The sequence below is a fragment of the Ichthyophthirius multifiliis genome, assembly GCF_000220395.1.
Source record: "Ichthyophthirius multifiliis unplaced genomic scaffold scaff_1120509249801, whole genome shotgun sequence".
Taxonomy (NCBI): Eukaryota; Ciliophora; class Oligohymenophorea; order Hymenostomatida; genus Ichthyophthirius; species Ichthyophthirius multifiliis.
In genome coordinates this window covers 6374-26581 of record NW_004087303.1, presented here as the reverse complement: position 1 = coordinate 26581, position 20208 = coordinate 6374, and the positions used below count along the sequence as shown (strand labels likewise).

At 17.0% G+C, this 20208-nt stretch overlaps 4 protein-coding genes across 4 annotated transcripts in view, besides 23 other annotated features; all 4 read right to left on the bottom strand. All coding sequences in view use genetic code 6, as the record gives it.

The window, feature by feature from the left end:
- IMG5_033560 (hypothetical protein) overlaps positions 1-1552 on the bottom strand; it is a gene marked incomplete at both ends in the record, with an annotated part of 2988 nt that extends 1436 nt beyond the window's left edge. The window contains 2 exons of the mRNA XM_004039053.1: positions 106-1240; positions 1320-1552. Coding sequence (XP_004039101.1) covers positions 106-1240; positions 1320-1552 — 1368 coding nt within the window. The remainder of the gene's footprint in view (positions 1-105; positions 1241-1319) is intronic.
- Positions 17-74: a microsatellite.
- Positions 1249-1305: a microsatellite.
- A 332-nt stretch (positions 1553-1884) lies between the features above and the next one.
- Positions 1885-5875, bottom strand: IMG5_033550 (hypothetical protein; the record flags this gene model as incomplete). The annotated part of the gene is made up of 9 exons (XM_004039052.1): positions 1885-1902; positions 1950-2141; positions 2233-3280; positions 3324-3676; positions 3745-4169; positions 4301-4565; positions 4638-4868; positions 4919-5785; positions 5840-5875. The coding sequence occupies 9 exons, from the start codon at positions 5873-5875 to the stop codon at positions 1885-1887; spliced, it is 3435 nt and encodes a 1144-aa protein (XP_004039100.1).
- Positions 4584-4634: a microsatellite.
- A 1233-nt stretch (positions 5876-7108) lies between the features above and the next one.
- Positions 7109-7156: a microsatellite.
- A 510-nt stretch (positions 7157-7666) lies between these two features.
- Positions 7667-7713: a microsatellite.
- Positions 7673-7720: a microsatellite.
- Positions 7696-7793: a microsatellite.
- A 121-nt stretch (positions 7794-7914) lies between these two features.
- Positions 7915-7988: a microsatellite.
- Positions 7989-8308: 320 nt separating this feature from the next.
- Positions 8309-8373: a microsatellite.
- A 103-nt stretch (positions 8374-8476) lies between these two features.
- Positions 8477-9585, bottom strand: IMG5_033540 (tubulin-tyrosine ligase family protein, putative; the record flags this gene model as incomplete). The annotated part of the gene is made up of 2 exons (XM_004039051.1): positions 8477-9316; positions 9370-9585. 2 exons carry the CDS (start codon positions 9583-9585, stop codon positions 8477-8479), a joined length of 1056 nt encoding a protein of 351 aa, XP_004039099.1.
- Positions 8593-8623: a microsatellite.
- A 2445-nt stretch (positions 9586-12030) lies between the features above and the next one.
- Positions 12031-12118: a microsatellite.
- Positions 12033-12118: a microsatellite.
- Positions 12119-12312: 194 nt separating this feature from the next.
- Positions 12313-12359: a microsatellite.
- Positions 12343-12388: a microsatellite.
- A 480-nt stretch (positions 12389-12868) lies between these two features.
- Positions 12869-12908: a microsatellite.
- A 575-nt stretch (positions 12909-13483) lies between these two features.
- Positions 13484-13528: a microsatellite.
- A 1847-nt stretch (positions 13529-15375) lies between these two features.
- Positions 15376-15414: a microsatellite.
- A 363-nt stretch (positions 15415-15777) lies between these two features.
- Positions 15778-15836: a microsatellite.
- Positions 15837-17717: 1881 nt separating this feature from the next.
- Positions 17718-17765: a microsatellite.
- Positions 17766-18054: 289 nt separating this feature from the next.
- Positions 18055-18099: a microsatellite.
- Positions 18100-18201: 102 nt separating this feature from the next.
- Positions 18202-18312: a microsatellite.
- Positions 18221-18312: a microsatellite.
- A 132-nt stretch (positions 18313-18444) lies between these two features.
- Positions 18445-19150, bottom strand: IMG5_033530 (hypothetical protein; the record flags this gene model as incomplete). Its single annotated transcript, XM_004039050.1, has 1 exon — positions 18445-19150. A coding segment is annotated over one exon (609 nt), but the record flags the coding sequence as incomplete, so codon positions are not given.
- Positions 18928-18968: a microsatellite.
- Positions 19151-20208: the final 1058 nt, after the last annotated feature.

Below are 20208 nucleotides of genomic sequence, written 5' to 3'. Positions count from 1 at the left end.
ATAATAATAATAAATAATATATATATATATATATATATATATATATATATATATATATATATATATACATATATTTACTATATTTTTTTTTAATTATATATTTACTTTATTTGAGAATTTATTTATATCTGACTTTTCTGATATTAAATATTATACTGTTGCTAAATCGCCATTTTTAGAAGCATGATGCAATGAAGTCCATCCATTAGAATCAGTAATATTTATATCAGCGTCACATTTGACTACATTTTTTAAAATAGTATCATCTTTAGTTAAATAAACATTCTATACTGCATTATGAATAGGAGCTATTCCAAATATAGTTTTTTTTCCATCAACAAAATGTCCACAATTAACTAGAAAATTAAAACTTTTATTATCTCCTTATTTAGTTGCATCTTTTAAATCAATTAAATATTTCCTTACTGTATCATTACTTGCATAGTCTAGGACTTCTTTACGGTGTTTTAAATCTACAGCTTTCGGATCTGCCCCTAGTTTTAAGTAAAATTACACTTAAGCGAAATCTCCGTAAAAAGAAGCTAAATGTAAAGGAGTATAGCCTTCATTATCTTACCCATTTATTATTTTTTATACTAAATCATCTATGTTTTATTTAAATTAGGTCAAAAGTTCATTATATTCATGCGGTAATAGGAAGTTTGTAACCATTTAAATTATCGGAAGGTATTATTTCGGACATATTCTATTTTCTTTATTTAATTCAAGGAGTTATATTTCATTAAAAAGGTACTCGAAGTCGTCGTAACCATCTATATTTAATCCGTAATTGAGCAAAAGTCTGGCTGATTTAATACATTTGGTAAATTTACTCAAAGCAGCGTAATGAATTGGATTTCGGGAAAGATCGTCTATAGGTTTTAAAGCCTAAGTAATTCTATCTAATTACAATTCAAGATATTTTTTGAATAAAACGTAAATTTAATGCCTGAAATTGTTAAATCTCTCCTTAACTAAAGGATTATGTTTATCTGAAGATATTAAAATTCCCTATCTAATATCAGTGCGTTTAAAATAATATTATTTCATTTCTTATTTTATGTTTTGGAATAATTTCAAACGGTCTATATGTTTACAATAGTTTAATACTAATGAAATACATTCAGAATGGCCTAAATAACAACATAAATGAAATAAATTTTGACCACTTGAAGTTATTATAAATGGATCAGATCCTTTTGTTAATAAATATACTATTAGATTTTGGAAATTATAATAACTTTTTTTTTTTTTTTTTTTTAATATAAATGCTTTTTTATTTTTATATAGATATTTTTTATTTTTTTTCTCATTTTTACCATGCATAAAATAATGGAGTTTTACCTTCCATATCCATGCTGTTTACTAATCTTATTATTTCGCTTTCTTGGTTAATTTTTTATAAATGTTAAAAGTGGTCGTTTATTAATGTTATGCGGCCAGAACTTACTTCTTCAATTATTTTATAAGGTTTCCTGGACGATACTATGTCTTGTAATTTGTTAAATTATAAAGTCGAAGTTAATAGATCTTTATTATAAGTGTTGGACATTTTTTTTGTTAATTTATATAAAATTTATTTAATTATTTTTATTAATTTTTTGTTATTTTACAATCAGTTTCTTTTTTTTATTTATTAATAAAAATATATTAAAATATTTTTAATTTGAAATTAAATAAAAGAATTTTTAAATTTCTTATGTTTTGTTTCAAAAAAAATAATATAATTATTAAATAAATTATTGTTAATATAAGAAAAAAATAATATTATATATATATAAATATATAAAATTATCAAATTTTAGTAAACAAAAAATTAAATTAATTCAATTTTTTTTTTATTCGTTTATTCTTAATAATAAACTTTTAAATTTAATTATTTTTTCAGTATATTTTTAAAGTCTAAATATTTTTAAAAAAAAATAAAATAATATAAAAAAATATATTACTTATAAAGTTAAATTAGTTAGTTTATCCTAATATTCATTAACTTTAGCTTTGTTATGAGCCATACTAAGCATTTTAGTTGCTTTTTTAAGTTTGATATCAATAGCTGAATTATAAGCATAATCTCCAATTTTATCTTTAGGTAAATAGTTATAATTAACTCTTGTATAATCAAAAGGTATTTAATAATGTCCCTATATAAAATGTATTTATTTATTTATTTAAAAAGTAAAAAGATATTATAAAAAAATAAAACTTAATATAAATATATATATATATAATTACATCTCTTTAAGCGTCTAAAATTCTAACAATACAACTCATAGTTTCATAATATTTAACAGAATTTTTTTTATTTTTGATTCCTTCTTAAATAGCCATCCAAGGGTTTTATTAACTTGCTTTTTACAAAATATCAAAGGGCACTTATCCTTTAAAAATAGGCAATTAATAAATTCCACTTTTTACATATCCATTATTAGTAAAAACAGGGCATAAAGTCCATCCAATGTTTTCCAAATAAACTTAATCTCCTTTTTTATTAAAAATAACCTTCCTACAATCAATAATAATACTTAAATTTTGTTAAAACTCGACTCCAGTAAATGTAAAATAACCTTCCGTAAATTAAGGCGAAGTAATCGGACTTTACCAATTATAAGCCGAATTTAACATAATTTCATCCCTTTTGTAACCTCCTCCTAGATAAAAAGTTGCGGGTGGGTTTAAACAATATAAGCCAACAATAGGATAGTCCTTATGTGGGTTATTATGAAAACCATCTAATGAAAATTTAAAGCCTACATCAGGTTTATATTAGGCGAAATATTGAAGTTCTATAATATCTGTATAGGGGCTTCTAACAATATTTTTATCAATCCATTCTTTTGCATCTTTGACTTTTATTTCTTTTATATTTATAGGATTAAATTCTGAAGGTTATTCTTGTATTTCTTCCTCTACTTACCCTTTTTTTTTCTTTTTCTTTTTTTAACTATTGGTTTGTTTGATTAATTCTTCTTGTTTTTAAACGAAGTCTTTTTTCGCGAAATGATTCATTAAGTCATTTAAGGCTTCAAGAGTTTTCGGGCTTATTCTTCTTAGTCTTATTATAAATAATTCCTTTTCCGAATCTCGAAGGCTGTAATATGAAGTATTGTAAAAAGCCTACTTTTCGATGCTATAGGGTGGTTAAGGAACTTTTAAACCAATTCTCTCCCAATCTTGCTAAGGAACATCTTCTAATGAAAGTGCTCTAAAGCCATCTGCACTTATAGGAGCATTTACTATTCTTACTAATAATGAGGCACATGGCAATTTATCTAATTAATACCTTATTTTTTATTTTAATAATATTTAATATTATATATATATACAATCTTTCAATATTAAAAGGCTTTATTTTAACAGGATGTTAGCAAAATATGGGAATTTAATAATTTCCGTTTTATAAAATAATTTCATTATCTAATTAATCTGTGGGTTGCTTTTTTGTTTTTGAATTAAGGAAGAAATTTATTATTGAATATCCTACAATTCTTACTTCTTTGTTCATATTATCAATTGTTTCTATTACCATAAAAGCCTATAAAGTAGGATCGAAATGAGTAGCTCTTAATTCTTTTCTAAAACCATATTTAGGAGAATATATATCACTGTTTAAATCTGGAAGAGCACTATCATTATCAAAAAATTTATCGAAATTTTAATTTAAAATAGACAAAGAAATCTTAACAAAAAATAATAAAAAAAAATAATTTAATATATATTTATAATTATATATCTTTTATTTCTTACTTTCGAAACAGTAACATTATCAGGTAAAAATCTAGCTGCATCAATATAAAAATCAATACCTTATCCTTTTTCAAAAGGCTTATCAAGGTACTAAACTTGTGTATTTTCAAGAAAAGCTTTAGAAAGATCATCTAAATCTTCTTTAATTCTAACTTTTACAGACTTAACCTACGGTTTTTTTCTCAATTTTGCTTTCAAGTCTCTTATATCTGCATATTTTTCATCTTAAGACTTCTTATTATCCTTATCGAAGTCAAAATAATTAATTGAAAAGTCTATTTCTGAGTTTTTAAAGTAGTTTACACTAGAAGCATCGAATGGAGGTTTTACAATAGGAACATCGTACATATTTTTATAATAATGTCCTATTTAACAGACTTCTTTTTCAAAAAGAGAAAATGCATACCATGCTTTACCTATAAGGACTTTTTTTTAATTTTTTTTTTGGGTTTTTCTATTTTTTATTCTACTAATTATTCTTCCTATTCAATATCTAATGAATATTTATCACTATATATTTAAAAAAGTAAATATATATCCTAGAAAGCTTTATTACTATATGCATAAGAAGTAATATCGACAAAAAAATGATAATCTTCTTACATTACTGTAATTCCTTCTTCTATTAATTTAGAATCTAATAATTAAGCAAAATTATTTGAGTTTTCTTTAGAAGGACGAAGTGGTTCATATACATCAGTTTCAAATTAGCAATCTCGACCAAAATCATCTTTTATAGTACCTCTTTTTACATCTATAAGGAAACATTTTATTTTAGAACATTTGTCAGTTAAATATTTTAATAAATTATGTATTGTAATCTATTAGAATTAAAAAAAATATAAATATATATATATTATATTTATATATTTATATATTTATATATATATTACATGCAATCCTTTGTTTTCGTTTCTATTATTATTAATTTACTATTCATTCTTCGAAGGTTCCATTTTCATTTATGTAAATTCTTATTTTGGTTCTTCATCTGATTCACTTTCACTAGAAGAATCTTATTAATCATTAAAAATAGTTGATGTTTATCTCTATTTAGTTAAATCTAATTCTATAGATGCTTAGACAACTGTTTTTTTATGAATAACTGGTATAAAAAATTCATTCTTTTTTTTTTTAATTTAAAATAATAAATTTATTTTTAAATATATATTACTCCTTGAGTCCATGGATGTAAAGGATATTCGTCCCCAAATTCTAGGTCTTAAGGGAAGCAGATTCTTAAATGAAGCATTGTATTTGATTAACTTTGTAAATTTTTCGATTAACTAACAAGTACATTCGGGTTAATTTTTGTTGAATAAAACGGAATTTTCCATTTACCCCTCATTAAGTCCTAATTCATATCAAAAAGTTCCAAAATAGACCATCCATAAACATCCATTTAAGTCTTTTATCCATAATCTAAATAAAAGCACTACAATTCAACAACCAAAAGTATATCTTTATTACCTTTAATATCATAAACATGATCTCTATCTCCCCAAACAGCATACTTAGTATTAAAACTCTACATTTACAAAGGTCTATGCTCCAAAAACTAAGGAGGCACAATAACCTCACTTCTTTTAAATAATCCCCATTATACTTTTACACTAGAGTATCTTTTAGGAACATTTACAGCCCAATCCCAGAAAATAGTAAAGCCTTCCATAGGCATATATTTTCTGGCTTAATGCAAATTATTTAACTTTTAAATTAATTAACTTCTGGTTTTTATTTATCTTTCTTTTTCGGGATCAGCCTTTCCACTAGCATTGTAGTCTTCACGAAGTTTTTAATATCTTTATTCTTATATGATTTTTTCTAAATCATCTTTAAGTTTATTTAAATAATTAACTTCTTATTGTTTTTAATAGTATATGGGAGAGTTTGTAGGAAGTTTTTTTAAAAGACGATTAACGTCGCCTACTCGTGTTAGTAAATGTATTAATTTTAATTCTTCTTAGGACATTTACTCTGTATCTTTATCATCTTCTGGCAGTATTGTTTTAAATACTTTTGTTAATTAGCTTACTTTTCCCTTTTTTTCATTTTTTTTATATTAATTTTATTTTTTAACTTTTTATTTTTTTACATTCATTAAAGCATCATCAAGGCCAGCTAATTCCATTTTTATTTCGGAGGCTATTTATGTTCCTTATTTAAAGTTTTAATCAATTTAATTTTATATACTATCAATATATTTTTTTTTGTTTATTAATATATTATTAATATTAGATTAAGGAAAAAATTATTATTAAATTTCATCTTTGGGTCTAATTATTGTGTTAGAAGATTGTATTTGTGGAATTTAACTTTGATTTAAATAATGGGCTTGTGAAATATTATTAATATTTTCTTGACTTTATTAAACGATTGATTATTCTATTCTAGTAGATTAATCTTACAATAATTGACTTTCTATATTTAAAAAAATCATAATATAAAAACAAATATTAAAAATATATATATGTTTTAATATATATATTTATATACAATTTATTTCTTCTTATAATGGTATTTTTATACCATCTAAAATATTTTTAGCAGTTTATTTAATACTTGAGCTTACTTATTTACTATTTATTAAATTATAAAATTTGGACATTAAAATGGCTCTATCGTTTTGTAATTAATCTTTTGTTTTTTAAAATAATCAATTTCATTTGGAAAGATTGTATTTTTTTATAAAAAATTGTTTATCTATATTTTATATTTTTATTATTTATAAATATAATTTTAACTTTTTCAATTTTTTATTTTTTTGTATACATTTTTGTAATATTATATATATCTGTCATGTAAATAATATCTTTCATTTATAAATTATTTTACTTGTTCAAATGTTTATTAATGAATTTATTCTTTATATCTTCTATTATCTAAATCTTATAGTCCCTAAGAAATTTTATTTATATCATTTTCTAATTCTTATTTAGTATTAGGTTATTGAAATAACTCATTAAGTAAAAAATTTTAGTTATTATTTAATTAACTTTAATCACTTATTGGTGCGTTATATTTTTTATTATATTCATATTGTGTTAACCTAACTTCGTTTTTAGCATTTTCTAATTAATCATTATAAAATTAAATACTTTATTTATCTTCTCTTTTTTAATCATAAAATTGATTGCATTTGTTGTTTGTATATGAACAATACTAATTTTATTTATTTTAAATTTTATATATATATTTTTTTAACGTTTATTTTATGGTTGTTGTATTACATTTCATCTTAAAATTATATATTACATGAACTATATTTTTATAAATTTTAATTTTATTTGGTTATCTTTTCTTTTTTATAATTATTATTACTTGCATTTTAACATTTTACAGAAATATTTATTTTTTTAAAAAAAAAAAATGATATTTTTTATAATTCAAAAAATATATATTGTTATTATTCCAAGTAAAAAATATTAAAAAAGTTCAATAAAAATCAATATTTGTTATTTTTTTTATTTAATTATAATGTAAAAAAATATAAATAAATAAATTATATATAAAAATTAATATTTTAAAAGATATTCATAAATGTCTATATTCTTATCAATAAATTCAATAGTTATTAATAGTTGGAGCTTATTAATTTTAGCACCGCTTTTTATGGTTATATCTTCATTATTTTGTGGAGGAATGAGTTATATATATATATAATCAAAAGTATAAAATTCAATTGTGAATAAATATATTGGAGATGTATCATCATTATTACCTTTAAATGTAAAACATTTATTTTTTATTTTTTATAAAAAGTATTTTTTTATATAGGAACAATTGTAATCATTTAATTTAACTTAAATTATTTTAATTGCAATATCATTAGTTGTATTTACATTAATTTTTATTTGCTTTATGTTATATTAAGTATACGGAGAAGAAAATTATAAAAAAATGAAGGAAAAATTAATATAAGAAATAGAAAATTAAAAAAAATAAAATTGAAAATAAAATAAAAAAAATAAATAAATAAATAAATAAATAAATAAATAAATAAATAAATAAATAAATAAATAAATAAATAAATTAATAAATAAAAAATATATACATATATATATATTTTTTTAAAAATTATTGGATTTATATTTTTTACTTTTTTTCTAATATTTATATTTCTGGATAATCATATAAAAAAAAAAAAATAGTTGTAATATTTTATTTTTCATATAAAATATATATATTTTATAATAATTATTATATATATTTTTATTTTAATATAAATATAAAATATTTTTATTAAAAATCGTAAATTGGCTTAATTTTTATGATTTTTTATAATAAATATATAATATTAAGTTATTATTATATTCATTTTATATAAAAGTTAATTTCTATTCAGTTTTTAATATATTAATCTATTTTCAATTACTTTTTTTATTTAAATAGCAAAATTATGTAGCTTCATTTATTAATGTAATAAAACATCTAGTATTAATATTTTAAATTTATTGTTTATTTTCTTTTTAATTAATAATTTCTAAAACTATATCTAAAGAATCTTATACTACCTATGGAATAACTTATTATTATACACGAGTGTCTTTGTATTAAATAGAAAATATATTTAAATATATATATATATATATATATATATATATATATATATATATATATATATATATACCAGTAAAGATGGCAGGGTTTAAATTTATTTCCAATAAATAAGGATTTAAATAACTATCAACTAAAATATCACATCCAAGTAATTCAAAGCAACCTTATTTTTTCAGAATTTTTTTTTCTGCAGTAATTAAAACATAAGTAAGAAGTTATTTAATTTTATTTTACATATTTTAGATTTATTCTTCTGATAAATTATACGATTTATTTAAATATTACTAAAAATAATAAATAATTAAATAATATATAATTATTACTTAAAATTATTGTTAACTCCAAATAGTATTTTCTTTTAACCTTTGAAAATCAGGATGTTTTTTTTAAATCGCTGCATTAGTTAAATGCGTATATCTTTCATTTACATCACCTGCAGTTTCTATTTAATTGTATTTAAATATTATTATTTTTTTTAAAAAACCATTTCTATATTCATTAATAGATAATCTTAAATAACCAGGATTATATAAAATTATATAAGGATTAGTACTTGCAATAAGTACATAACATCTAATATCGAATTTCCTTTTATCTAATAAAAGAGGGTTTTCGATATATTTTTGAATAATACTTTTTTTGGAATTTGTAATTATTTTTTATTTAAAATCATTGAAGAGTTATTTTAAATTGAGTTTTTTGATTTTAATGATTACTTTATTTTCGCAAAATTATCTCTGAATTTTTTTATATCAGAAACTATTTATATTCCTTTACCACAATTATAATTTGTTGGTTTATTTATCCATATTCCTGAAATATTTCTTTTATTTAAAAATATATGCTCGTCATTTGAAATCATCTCCTTTTAAGTATCTAATCTATAAGTTTCAGGTAAAAAATGATTAGAATTTATCTCATATACACATTTATTTTTTTATTCAAATTCTTTTATTGTTTATATTAAACGCGATTTGTTTGCTATTATAGTTATATTTTATATATGATTTACCTTTTTTTCGTTTTTTGTTAATAAAAATATTACATATATATGTATGTATTTACTATTTATTATCCTTCTTAAAAAAAAGGCCAATCGATTTCAGTTAATGTTTAAACCCATTTAAAATAATATTTAGTATATGCTTTTTAATTTGCATTATAGATTTCCCATCCTCTATTTATTTTATTATTTTTTTATTTTTTTGAGAATTAAAATAAAAAAAATACTAAATTACTTTTATTAAAAAAATTATCTTATTAGTTAATCGTTGTTTCCATTTCCTATAAAAATAGTCTTTATTGGAATTTAAAGTAATGAGCTCTGTACGAGCTTTGGAAGTTTGGAATTCTATGCATTTTCACTAGTTTAAGTTATTATATTTTAATTTAATTAAGATTTATTTTATAAAGATTTTGAGTTTTTTGAATTTAAAGTTGAGATTATTTTTTTTAAATTTCTTTATATAGATTTGTAAGGTAATATGCATAATGGATCGTTAATTTATTTAGAATTTTTATCAGTATATATAATTTTTCTTTATTGCTTAATTTTATTTTGATTGAATAACAGCATATTTTTTTTATTAATATTTAAATTTTTAAATTTGTTTTTTTTTATATAAATAAAAGGTATTTATATTATATATGTGTTTATGAAATAATTTTTTAATTCTTTATTTTATATTAAAAATATTTAAATATTAATTTATTTTAATAAGTACTAATAAATTTTTTTTATTATTTTTATAACTTATTATATACTATATAAAAAGATAAATTTTTGATAATAATATATAAATAAATTAAATACTTTTTTATTAAAAATAATTTATAATTTAAACTAATTATATTTCTCAAAAAATTAAATTAAATTTATTTGTTTTAAAATATTTATTTAATAAATTTTATAAATAAAATTATTTTATTTTTTTACATTAATAAATAAACATAGTTATAATAATAATAATATTATTAGAACTTAAAAAATAAATCATCCTTAAACATAAATGGAAAAAAACAATATTTTTAATTCAGAAGAAAAATTCTCAAATAGTTCTTCCTAAATAAGAATTTTTAATATTGATTAAAAAGAAAATAACCACAGTTTATAATAATCAGAACTTGAAGTAAACCAAGAAATATATTAAAGCGCTCGTACCCTAATGTTAGCTGATACTCAAAAAATCAATGACGAATATCCTTAAATTCAAGACCAAATGACCCAATTCCAATCAATGTTTTTAACTTTTAACATAATGTTTGGTTTAGGACCATTAATACTTCCCTAATCAATTTTAAAAGCTGGAGTATTATTAGGTTTAATTGTATTATTAATGATATGTATAATAATATATCAATGTAGTGAATATCTACTCGAATCAATCGGTATATGTAATTTTTTACATGAAAAAAAATATTAGTATTAACTCGGATATTTGACATTAATACACACACCTTCAAATAATTTAAACCGTAATTTTTTTATATGAACTAAAAATTCGAATATTAGGAAATAGCTGAAAGTTTATGGGGAAATTAATCGAAATATTTAATGTCTATACTTATTATTTTGTATTTATTTAGTTATGCAATTATAAAGGCTATTTCGATTTCAAGAGTTTTGACTTTTATTTTCTATCCTTAAATGGTTTTAGGGAATTTTTATTTTTGGATATATTTATTTTTATTTACGGCAGCTATTTTTTCATTCAGAAATATTTCTTCGACAATTGTTGCTTAATAGATTGTTGCCTTTATTAGAGTAAGCATTCTAATTTTGTTGGTTTTTGCCTGTATTTATGAAATCTATATAAATCGTGGATTAAAAGATTTGGAATATTAAAATTATCCTCTTTTTAATTTCTCTAATTTATAAGATTAAATCAATAACTCTTTTGTGGCATTTGGAGGATTTCATTATTCTATCCCGGCTATTGCGAAACCTATAATGCCTTAGAAAAAAATTAAAAATGTATTCCGTGCAACTTTTTTAGGAACATTTATTTATATTTCGTGCATTTCTATATTTGCTATATTAGCTTTTGGAACTAATCTGTGTAGTTAATAAGGAGGAATAAAATTCTTGAATATAAACTTTTCTTAGAATGAAAGTAGTGCTTATTATTTGGCGGGTTTTTATATTTTCTTGAATATGATTTCTTATCCTATTATAACGATAACTATAAGAAACAATCTAATGAAAATTTTAGCGCCGAGCAAAATTCCGTAAATTAGTAGTTAAGTTACATTATATACGTTTATTTTTACAGTTTTTATTATCATTATAGTATGCTTGTTTTGTACTTTTTTAAATAATTTATAATATATGATTAATGTTTAGTAAGGACTTCTAGGAGCTTCAGTAATTATGATTTTTCCATAGTTGTTTGTTATTAAAGGAAGATAAAAGTTGATGAAAGAATTTTAGGTTGATTATAAATTAAATATATATTGTGCAAGTTTAAATAATAAATATTTACCTTATTTAATTTTAGTAATAGGAATATCTTTAATTGTATATAATTGTTATTAATTTATAAATATTTCTCTATGAATTTATATAAATCAATTAAAAATATAACTTATATGAATATATTTTATATTATAAATATAGAATAATATATATAAACTATAATAAAAGATATGTTTGTAATAAAATAATTGTTTAATAATTATTATAAATTATAAGATATTCAAAAAAATAAAAATGAAAAAATTAATTGAAAATATTATAAATATATATATATAAAACTATAAATATATAAATATATAAATATATAAATATATAATATATATATATATATAAATATATTTTTTACATAATTTATAAAATATAATAATATATAAAAATTATGTATAAAATATATATTATTCATTTTATTTTTTATATTTATATTTGTTTTGTATAAAATAATTTATGTTCCTATTAAAAAATATTTTATACAATTTTGATTTTTTTTAATAATTTTGTTTATTATAAATTATTTTAAAAATTTTATTTCAATAATATTTGTTAGTTTTATTTTATTTAGTTAGTTTTTTTAATATATTTAAATCAATTTTTTTATAATTATTAAGATCATCAAATTATTAACTTTCTGAATTTTTTTTTTATATTATTATTTTTTAATTAAAGTTATTTATTTATTTTCAAATTGTTATGATAGTCTTTTATTTTTATTTTCTAGCTATTATTAATTTATTTATTTTAAATTTTTTCCTAATTATTATTTTTAACTTAAACATATTTTAGAATTATATTAAGTACTTTTTTATAATAAAAATTTATATATTATAATTTATAATTTTACTTAATTTCTTATCCTTTTTATTCCTTTTTTTTTATATCCAAACTTTTTTTTAATTCTAAATTTTATTATTCATTTTTTTTATTAATAAATAATATTTTTAAACTTTCATCAATATTTTTATTTTATAAAGTTTATTATTTAATATTAACTATATTATTAATTTAAGTTTTATTTTCATTTATATTTTTTTTATTATCATTCAAATTATCATTATCAATAATTAAGTTTTTGCTTTTTGTTGTTATACATTTTATTTTTTATTCTTTAAAATCTATTTATTTATTTTTAAAAAAAGCTATTTTCTTATTATATTTTTTTTTTTATATATAATTAATATTTTCTTATCTTTAAATACCTTCTAATTTTTATTTATTTTCATTTATTTAGAATTTGAAAATTTCAAGATCATTACTTTAAACTCTTTCAGTATAGGGTTTTTTATTAATATTTATTAATTTAATTTTATGTTTTATATCTGAACCTTATTATTAAAATTTCTATCTTTATATTTCATCAAAATATTCATAGCTTTTATTCATTACTTGTTTTTGTTTTTCTATTAATTAATTATTTGAAATAAATGAATCCTCTAATGTATTAAGTTGTTTTTCATATTGATTATTTTAAACTTTATAATCAAATAATTTTTTTGTATTTTATCTGCTTTATTCTATTGCTTAGTCTATAATATTAAAAAAATCTATGTTTTTTTTCATTTTGCTTTTATTGAAAATAAAATATATTTATTTTAGGATAGTAAAAAATAAAAAAAGTTGTTAAAATATTTTTTAATTTTTTTTTTTTATAAATATTAAGATTTTTAACTTAATTTATTTTTTTAATTAATTTTAAAGAACTTTTTTTTTTTAAAATAAAATACAATTATTAAAAAAAAATCAACTTAATAAAAATTAAATAAATACATAAATTAAATGAGATTATTCAAAAATGTACATTTTTATTTTTATATAGAATTTTATTTGAAAAAACAATAAAAATTATATCTATTTAAAGGATATATTCCTTATTATATATAAATTAAAAAAAAATTATTTAATTATTAACAAAAAAAATATATTTCTTTATAATGTTGCGAATATTATAATGATAAAAATGGCTCTCTTTATAATTAGATGAGAAAATATAAAGTTCATTAAAATAAATTTTAACAGATAGACTTTCACGATTTTAAATATATATCAATAGTAAAAATATTCGAACGTTTTTGTTATATAATAAAAAATAAATTTCTAAGTTTTAAAAGATATTTTTGATTTTGATATTATCCTAACCAAAATAAATTTATATATTAAAAAAATAAAATTTTAATAATTTTTAGAAAGAAAATTTGAAGCGAAAGTTTTGTGTACTTAAAAAATTCTAATAAAAATAATAAATTATTAAAAAAAATGCATATATAATATACAAAAATAAAGTTTTGATTATTAAAAATATTTATATTATTAAATAAATCATTTTTTTATATTTTCTTATTTAAAATAAAAAATTGTAAACTATTAAATATGATAATTTGGTATTATTTTAAAATATATTGACTGTAGATATTAGAACCTTTATATCTATATATTTTATTGTTCTACATATATAAATTAAACCTTTTTAATATATAAACAAATTCTAAAAGCCTATATATATATTTATTTAATAAGTTAAACTTCTTTAATTTAAAGACTACAAAATCGAATTTATTGATTATAATAATAAGGATAATTATGATTGTAGATTTTAAAATATTATGTATTTATATTTACTAATTTATAGTATTTTTTATTTTTACAAATTTAAATTTATGAAAATATATCTAAAATATTATTTAAATGTTTTTTAAAAGAATAAAGCCTATTTTTTTTCATATAAATATATATAAGTAAGTATATTTATTGAAAATAAAAAATAATCATAAAAAAATGAAAAGAAAATTTATTATTTAAAATAAATAAATATAAATAAGTTAATAAAAAAAAAAAATACTAATATTAATTTAATAACTAATTAAAACAAATAATTATATAAATAATTTATAAAAAAACAAAACAAAAAAAATTCAAAAATCTTAAATCCAATCTTCTTACAAAGCCTAAAATGCATCCAATCTATGGAATCTATTTTTTTTGAGTATTTTTTTCAGGAACAATTATCCTTATTACGATATTTAAATTTATAAACTATCATCATCTTATTAAAAACTTAATTATTTATTAACTATACTTTCATATATACTATCTGCATTTTTTCCATTAAAAGGAACTGTACCAAATAAAAGTGTATAAATAATAACTCCAACACTCCAAACATCTGATTTATGATCTACTATATATTCCTGAATAGTTTCTGGCGCAACAGCCGTTGGTTAAGAAGTCAGGAAATCATTTCTTGATTTAATTTTATTAATAGTAAGTCGATTAATTACAGTATCACATGTATTAAAATCAACCAATTTGATTTTATCGAAACTATCTTCTTCGTTTTTTAACATGAAGTTTTACATAACAATATCTCCATGTACAATATTATGATCTTTTAAATGTGAAAGAATTATAAATAATTATTTTGCGATTTATTTAACGTCATTTTCTGGTAGATGTTTATAACATTTTAATATATCATATAAATTAATTTCCAGATATTCGGTTATTATTACTATTTTTTCTTAATCTTCAAAATATTCGTGTATTTTTAGGATATTTTCATGTTTTAATATTTATAAATATTTTATTTCGTTCATTTAGTTTTCTTCTAAATATTTTTTTTAAGTATTTTTTTTATAATATATTTTCGCACACATATATATATTTGGAGAATTCTTTTTGGACTTTTTTTACACTTTTAATACATGAATTTCGGTTTCAGCATTTTCAGATAATGTGTCTAGTATTGTATATACTTTTTCGAATTTTTAATAATTTTTTAATGAATTTATTCCTTTTTTATTATTTATTGGATGAATATAAATAGTATTGAAGTCATTTATATATATATATAATTATTTTTTATTATTATTAAAATATTTTTATTTTAATTTTTTTTTTTTAATAAATTTAAAAACATTTTAAAAAAAGAGTTTTTTAAATTCTAAAAAAATTAAATAAAGGAGGTTCAAGTCATTTAATTTTAATTTTTGTTTTAAAAAAAAATAAATTAATTTAATAATATGTTTTATGTTTATAATTATAAAATCTATTTTATTATTATAATTTACTAAAATTTTAATAATTATTTTTAAATAAATAAGCTAGATTCAATATTCTTAAATTCTAAAAATGATTTATAATATATATTATTGTATTATGCTATTGATATTATTTTCACCAAAAATAAATTTATTAATATTGTTTATTTAATTTTTACAATCTCATAATTTGAATTAATGAATTTAATTAAATTAGAAGCATAACATATTTAAGAAGAAGTTGAATATTGATACTTTTATTTATAATTAGAAACAATATTATTATTATTTTAATACTCATAATTTCATAAATTTAAGTAATTAGTTATTTTAAATATATTTATATACAAAAAAAGATTACTTAATTTTTTTAAAACACATATTAATCTATTTATTTTTAACTAATATTAAATATTATGAAAATCTACTATTTTTTTTAAAGAAATCACATTGAATAAAAACTAATCTTTGAAATTTTATTTATTTAAAATTATGATTTAATAATTTTTAGAATTCTTATTTTATATTTTAAATTGATTGAGTTTAAATTTATAAAATATGAAAATTTTAATAAAAATATACATTGAATGATGATAATATAATATATATAAAAGATTTCTATATTATTCAAATTTATTTATATTTTAATTTTATTTAAGATATAAAATTATAATTATTAAATATTAAATATAAAAATTAATTACTTTTCTAAAACATTTACTATTATTTATGTTGTATTATCATTTTTATTATAATTATTATAATTTTATAATGTCTTATTAATATATTATTAATATTTCTAGTAAAATATTATTTTAAAAATGATTATTTAAATAGTCAGCTTTGCTTAGGTTATTTTATTTCTTTGTAATTAAAAGAAGAATTAAAAAAAAAAATTATTTATTTAAATAATTTTTTTGTTTTATTTTAACATAGATATTTTTTTCCTATTATTTACTTTATTAATTATTCAAAAAAAGAAAAATATTTATCATATATTTTTTTTGTTTAGTTTTGTTTTTTAAAACACATAATTAATAAAATGATAAATCTAAAATTTTTTTTATTAAATAATTTTTTAAAATATTATATTCAATTATATATTATTATTTTGGCTTATTTTATATATAAACTAGATTTACATTTAATAAAAAATTATAATATAAAACAATGATCTTATAAATTATTTTAGATTAAATTTTCTCGTATTTTAATAACTAAATTAATTTGAATTATTATTAAATAATATAATTATTAACTAATTTCCTTTACATAAGAATATATATAGTTTTATTATTATATTAAATATATCTTTATTTTATATTATTTATTTTTAAAGTATTAAAACATGTAATTTTAAATTATTATATTTTTAGTAAAGTTTTATTAAAAAAACTAAATAAAATATTATAAAAATGCTAATATAATATATTAATATTTAATATAATTTTTAACTTTATTATTTTCATAAAAATATATTTTAAACTTAGGCTTATAATTCTTAGTAATTTATTTAATAAAGAAATATTAAAAATATTAATTTTTAATAAATTGTATACTTATTATTTAATTACTCTAAAATTAAAAAAAAAATAATTTTTTTTAAAAAGTCCAAATTATAATAAAACTAGTATATATGTTTTATTTTTAAGTAAAAATAATCAATTTATAATGATAGAAAATTTATTCCGTAAATAATATAAATTTGACTGATTTGTTTTCTATAAAATTAGTGAAAATATAGATTACAATATCAAATTCAATATAATATATAATTAATGTTATTTCAATATTCTTTATACAATTATTTATAATGATAATTTATTATCGAAGTTGTTATGTGTTTAAATTAAAAAAAAAATATGCTTAATATTTTTTATTTAAAGATTTAAATTATATATTTTTTGTAAATTTAAATATAAATGTATTATTTAAAAATAAAATGCATATTTAAATATTTTTTTTATAACTAATAAAAATAAAAATTAAATTGTATATTGTTATAATCAAGATATATATTTTTATTTATTTAAATTATAAATAAGGAATATAAAAAAAAAATATATAAAATAAAATGTAATTATATTTGAATTAGTATTTATTGCTTATAATTAAAAGAATAGATAAATATAGCAATAGAATGAAAACATAATTATGAAAAAAAAAAAAAAATAATTATTATTTAAATATTTTTTTAAAAAAATATATTCTAAATTGCATGAATTTAAAATATTTATTTGGAAAATGAATTAAAAATAAAATAAAATTTTAAATAAAACAAAATATAAAAATTTATTTTAATATATAAACATAAAAATAAAAACTAAAAAAAAAAAATATTTTATTTTATATATAAAATCAAATATTCTCTACTTTAAAAAAATTAAAATAATTTATATATACAATTATTTAAATATATATTTAGTAATATATATATAAATATATATCAATATATGTATATATATAATATTATTAATATATATATATATATATATGTATTTATATTAAAAAATAATAATAAATAAAATAAAAAAATAAATGCGTAATTACTCTCTACAAAAATTTTTAAGTAAAAATTATAAAAAATAGATTTATCAATTTTTTTGATAAAAGGTGAATAAATAAAAAGTCCTCATCATAAAAAACTAAATACATTATTTTCTAATAGTACGTCTGTTTTTAAAACACATGATATTATTTAGAACGATACACACGATTTTTCATAATAAAAATCATTATCGAATTAATAAAAAAAGCTTTTGATAAGGCTTAATATCCAAAAAAAATTTGCATATAATCCAGCAATCAAATACTCTTTATAAGATGAAAAATAGAAAAAAATAATTATATAAAATAATAAATATTTGAATTAAAACATCGAATAAACAAATAACCTAAACATATAACAATAAAATAATTAAAAATAAACATTAATAAGAATTTAAAAAAGTTATTAGAAAGAAATCGAATTTAATAATTAAAATATTTTTAAAATCGAAAACTATAAAATGTTTTAAGATCTTATTCATAATATAAATTTTAACCAATGTTTGATTTAAAATGATTAGCTTTTTCGAAATTTAAAAATAGAGTCTTAAATAAATGAAGTTAATTTGGAGAACTTAATTATAAAAATATAGGACTTTATTTTAAATATATAGCCTGAATTCGAATGGAGTTTGTAATCTAAAGGTTGGCCTCCAAAAAGTTTCATCTAAATTTTAATGTTAAAATTGGGAGAAATATCTAACGAAATTTGTAAGTTTTTAATTTAAAATAATTTTAGGGAAATATGCATTTTTATAAATGATTTAATTAAAAAATTTGCAAGTATTTTTGAAAAAATTTATTCGTTTTTTTAAGAAGAAATGGAAAACAAATTATAAATTCGTGTTTTAGAAATGGAAAACAAATTCAATTTTATTGAAAAAGAAAAAAATAATTATAAGATGATTTAGTTAAATTAAAAGCCGAAAAATTAAAAAGAAATTTACTTGTAATAAAGAATAACCGATTTGGAAAATGCAAATAGTAATTGTTTAGTTAAAATTGATTCTTTGAATAATTAAATTTAAGGCTTGTAAAGTTCGAATTATAAAGACTAGTAGTTAACTTTTATTTAAAATAATTCTAAAGAAATAATCAAAAATTGTGTTATTATAGAAGATTAAATATAGAAAATCTAAAAGGAAAGTGATGCTTGGTTTAAAGATTTAGCTAATATTACTATTTAATAGTTCGCAAATTCAAAGAAGAAATAAAATTAAGAAAATAATGATTAATTATTAAATATAAATAATGATTATTTAAATTTTGTGTAAAATATTAATATAAATAATATTTTTTTGGAAGAAAAAGAGCATCCTTTTTTGTTCTATTTTAAGAAAGATGTTTGTTCATTTTTAATTGAAAATCTTGTACCAAAAATGAAATAAAATGAAATTGTTTGTATATTGGAGGAATTTTTAGATTATGTAAATTTTATAATGTATATTATTTATAATTTTTTTTTTTTATTAATTATATATTATTTATTTATTTTTTTAAAAAAATAAATAAATAGGTTGATAATAATTAAATAGAAGGAAATAATCCACCAATATAATTTATTAAGTAAGTTGTTTTTTTATTTTTGATGTTTTTTTATTTTATAGTTGGATGTATTAATAAAATGATAATTTTTTTACTGTTACAGTTAAAATTACATAAATAATTTCGTATTTGTACTAATTATATTTAAATAAAAAAGAATATGCTTAATTTTATGCAATTGTTTTTGGGATTTTTTAAGAAAATAAATTAAATTTAAATTAGTTTTAAATTATTTTATAAGCAAGAAATTAATTTATAAAGAAAAATAATTTATTAAATAATATTTAAAATTTAGATGATAATGATATC